Genomic DNA, 4,273 nt, shown 5'->3' on the forward strand with positions numbered 1-4,273 from the left:
AATGTGAAAAACATTGTATAGAATCATGCTACAAAGGTGTTGGTGATATTTATAGTTATTGTGATGATACTAAAAATTGTCATTGTCATCCTATGAGAGGTGCTCCTTGTCCTCCTCTACCTAATTGCCCCTTAGTTACCAAAAAGAAAAATGTCACATCTATATTTCATTGATTAAATTATTAAAGAGAATCAAATATCGAAGAGAATTATCTGTTTAGTTTTTTTCTTAGAAATTTTATACTATACTTTTTATTGTCATATTTCCTTTTTTATATTAGTTTGATTTGTTGTACTTGAGTCAAGAGTCTTTCGAAACAGTTTATAATATCAATTAAAATTAGGATAAGATTTGTACACTTTATTTTTTCAGATTTCGTATATGAAATTTCGCTGAATATGTTATTCTTGAACAACTCTTTCAGACTTTCACTATATCTCAATAAAATAATATCATGAAATGTTATTTTCAACATTTCCTCTTTTCCCAAAGACTAGGGGAATAGAGGTGGATGCAACGTTTCTTCACCAAGTTCATCTAAGTTTAATATTTTCGATGTGTGTAAATAAATTTACACACATAATAAACTGAATAAAATTGTAACAAATGTAAATGTTGATATAGTTTAACAAATGTATTGTGGTTCAGTTCTAAAAATTAAAAATTAGAGTTGTCAAATTAAATATGACCCCAAAAGTTGATGATCTTAACTTGTCCAAAATATTATGATTTTGGCACAACAAATTTATTCACTCTAAATTCAAACAAGTATTAGAAATTTACTCATCCAAATTATAATATGTGGCACACAAGCCCATAACTCTAGCGTGAAAAGCATTTTCACGATCCTTTCCTTACCACTGAACCATCAATTAATTTTATAAGGAATTCACAAGTTAAAATACATATATATTTATTTAATTTTCTAGTACAAATACATAGTCTATGGAAAAGCTATTGGATTAGTCCGAACCACCACGAACCCCCACCTAGCTCCGCCTCTGGACTGGCACAACCAATTATTCACTTAAAATTCAGACAAGCATGAACAAAGTTCAAACTAGGGAAGTCCATACAACATAGAAAATTAAAATAGTACAAACAAACAATACATTATAACATAAAACTTGATTAAAATTATTGATTCCCTCTTTTCTTAGAGCTTATATGGTTTCAATGCTGCTTCAATTTCAGTGGTGTCACTAAAATAATATCCCAAATATTCTGTATATGAATATGATTTGAATAATGGTGGATTGCTCTCATTTATAAGTAATTTTGCAGGTTCAATAATGCACTCAATTGGACTTATTAAGCTGCCCAATGATGTTCTATCAGATGTTGAATTTGTCACAACTCTATGCACTCCAGATGATAGCTTTCCATTTGTGACAACCTACACACAATCACATCGCAGTGACGTACGCAGAATTTTTCGTAAGCGATATCAATATTTAAAGAGGTGAACAAATTAATAAGTCATGATGTCATGTGTATAACTTGTGTATCATAAAGAAAAGCAAAAACAAATATCTCCATTCCAATTTATGTGGCAAAATTTTGAATAGATACATAGTTTAAGAAAAGAAGAATGACTTTTCAAATATGTGGTCATAAATATGTCATAACATTTATGTGATTATAAGACTTTTGAAACGTGTAATCTGAAACACTATATAACATTTGTATGAGATGTAAAAGAGAAGTTTAAATTAAATCATTTTAAAATTTAAAAAGTTAGTCATTCTTTCATAAAACGGACTGAATAATAAAATATTGCCACATAAGGAATGCATATGTATTTAACAATGAAGGTTTTATCGCCTTAACCAGATATCTCAACTATTTTGGTAAAGAGCACTAACACTAGATATAATAAACTTTTTTCTAACGTGAACCTGAATTAGTCGATTTGAAGTAAGAAGTGTACAATACCTTTAAGATCAAACCATTGATGACAACAAGTGCACCAGGAATTGGTTCAACACCAAACCATTTGCCATTTTTGTCTCTCACATGCAATCCACTTAGTTCTTGTTGGACCAAATTGATAAGTGCACCATCACAATGTTCACCTATACCTATTGTTGAGTTTGGGTCAGGGCATTGTGGGTAGTGATGGGTCACCATGAGTTGAGTTTGGCTGTGTTCTTGGCCAAAATACCCAACTTCAAGCCCAAGTCCTTCACACATTAAGTCCAAAATCCTTAAGCTCAATTTCCTTAGTTCCAATGCATATTCACCTATCACTTCTCTGAAAATGAAACAAATAAAGCAAGATTGATATAAGGATCCTTTACATAAATAGCCGATTTGATTCACTGTTTATTTTTTCTAACTAGTATACATAGATTAGTATATGATTATACACGTGTTATACATGAATTGTATGTATATCTTACATTCACATGCTATTTTTAGTTTAAATAATTGAGTGGAGCAGAAAAGTTAGTTGATTAGCTACATGAACTTAGGTGGGGCCGCTAAGTTAATTATCCATTAATTAACATTTTTAATAAGAAATTTTCAACTATTTTACCCTAAGTAAAAATTCTTAGTTTTTTTTAATGTCTGGGGTGTTCGGGTCAGCTTTCCCACACCTCGACTAATTCCACGGATACCTATCACAAATATGAAGAATTACCTAATGTCTTTTTGTCTCCGTTGAGTTTTGAACCTAAGATCTCAGGATTTTCAACCACTTCATTGACCACTAAGCCATACCCTTGTGTGTTTTTCTTAGTTAATAATCACTTTTGTTGAAACCGCATAATCAGTAATAACAAAAAACTGTTTTGTGCTCGCAAAAATTTGGTCAAACAGACTATAATTAGTCACACTTCAGTATGGATATCGAACACCAACATAGTACAAGCAATGCATAAAATATACCTATATTTTTGTGGTTTTTCAGGCCAAGAATTAATGACATCTTGAGTGAGAGGATGACAACCATGTCCAAAAGTGTCTTTCCAAAAGACAGTGTCCTTGACATTATTAGTGTTTGAACCATTCTTGTTTGGTGTGTATTCTTTTTCAATGTAAAGCTTTGGCCTTTGGTCAATTGATGGTTCAAAATCACTTAAGCCCTCATCTTTCTCAACAAATTTTGCTTTGTCTTCAATTGGCAACTTAAAGAACTCTTTGCAAACTGATAATGCATCAACCAATAGGGTTTCTGACACTCCATGGTTGATCACCTGTTATAGTGGGTAAAGTTCAGTTACATCAACGTGGTAAAAAGTAATTTAATGAGTTTATCGTGATCCAATGTGTAAAGTGCAGTGACTATACATTAATTCAAGAGATTATAAGATATAATAATTTCGAGATGAAACACATTGAATGAGGGATAGTGATTTCGATATGAGCAATCTTGAGATTAGCTATACCACAATTTTGGTTACCAAAAATTTGTACCGCATTGAATGAGGGATAGTAATATAAGGATAACTAATTCCATAATTAAAAAAAAAAAAAAACTAAATGACAAAAATGTCATTCACGAAAAAAAAAAACCTAACTAAATACCATATTGTAATCACCACATTATATTCCTGAGATAACTTGTTTTCAAATCAAACGATCTCTAATTTCAGTATAATTTGTTCGCGAATCAAATGACTCCTAAAAGTGGTAATAATTATATGATTGTCAAAAATAATCAATCGATATTAATCCCAATACAAATATCAGACATTGGGTGAAAATCTCTAAAAATTAGTCAAAGCTTCAAAACGAATCTTTGATATTTCAAGTAAGAAAAGTGGACGAGAGAATATAAATTAACCTGAAAGAGACCAAAGTCAGCAGAAGCTTTGATGATTTGTTGAATAGATTGAGTTGAAGATTGTGATAAATCAATAACTGGAATATGTTTACCAATTGGTACATCTGCATTTATTCTTTTTTCTAGTGGAACAACATATTTTTCTGGAATTGAATTCACTTCTGAAGACCAACTTGAAACTAGTGATGCCATTTAATTAATTGCTTTGATAATAATAATACTAGCAATAATTGATTTGTGAGGTTCCAAAGGTTTTGTTATGGACTTATTTATAGTGATGATTGGTAGGTAATAGTGAACGATGGTAATACTTCAGATAGGTAATAGTAAATAATGGTTGATGTAATATTAAGTAGGAAAAGTGAACGATTGTGGATTAATGTGGATGCAAAACATTACTTCTTCGTTTCATTTTGATTTATGTAACATTTTTCGCTTACAAACTATGTCTATATACACATCTATTTCTTTCTTTGTTTTTTT

The 4,273-nt window shown here is 30.7% G+C and overlaps 1 protein-coding gene across 1 annotated transcript; it reads right to left on the bottom strand.

Moving 5' to 3' along the window:
- Positions 1 to 854: 854 nt before the first annotated feature.
- On the bottom strand, positions 855 to 4,071 carry LOC102593402 (hyoscyamine 6-dioxygenase-like). Its single transcript, XM_006340300.2, has 4 exons — positions 3,791 to 4,071; positions 2,893 to 3,200; positions 1,936 to 2,254; positions 855 to 1,396 (listed from the first exon to the last, which is right to left on the bottom strand). The coding sequence occupies exons 1-4, from the start codon at positions 3,980 to 3,982 to the stop codon at positions 1,157 to 1,159; spliced, it is 1,059 nt and encodes a 352-aa protein (XP_006340362.1). The 5' UTR covers positions 3,983 to 4,071; the 3' UTR covers positions 855 to 1,156.
- Between the last annotated feature and the right edge of the window lie 202 nt (positions 4,072 to 4,273).

The sequence above is a fragment of the Solanum tuberosum genome, unplaced genomic scaffold (genome assembly GCF_000226075.1).
Source record: "Solanum tuberosum cultivar DM 1-3 516 R44 unplaced genomic scaffold, SolTub_3.0 scf00017, whole genome shotgun sequence".
Classification (NCBI taxonomy): domain Eukaryota; kingdom Viridiplantae; phylum Streptophyta; class Magnoliopsida; order Solanales; family Solanaceae; genus Solanum; species Solanum tuberosum.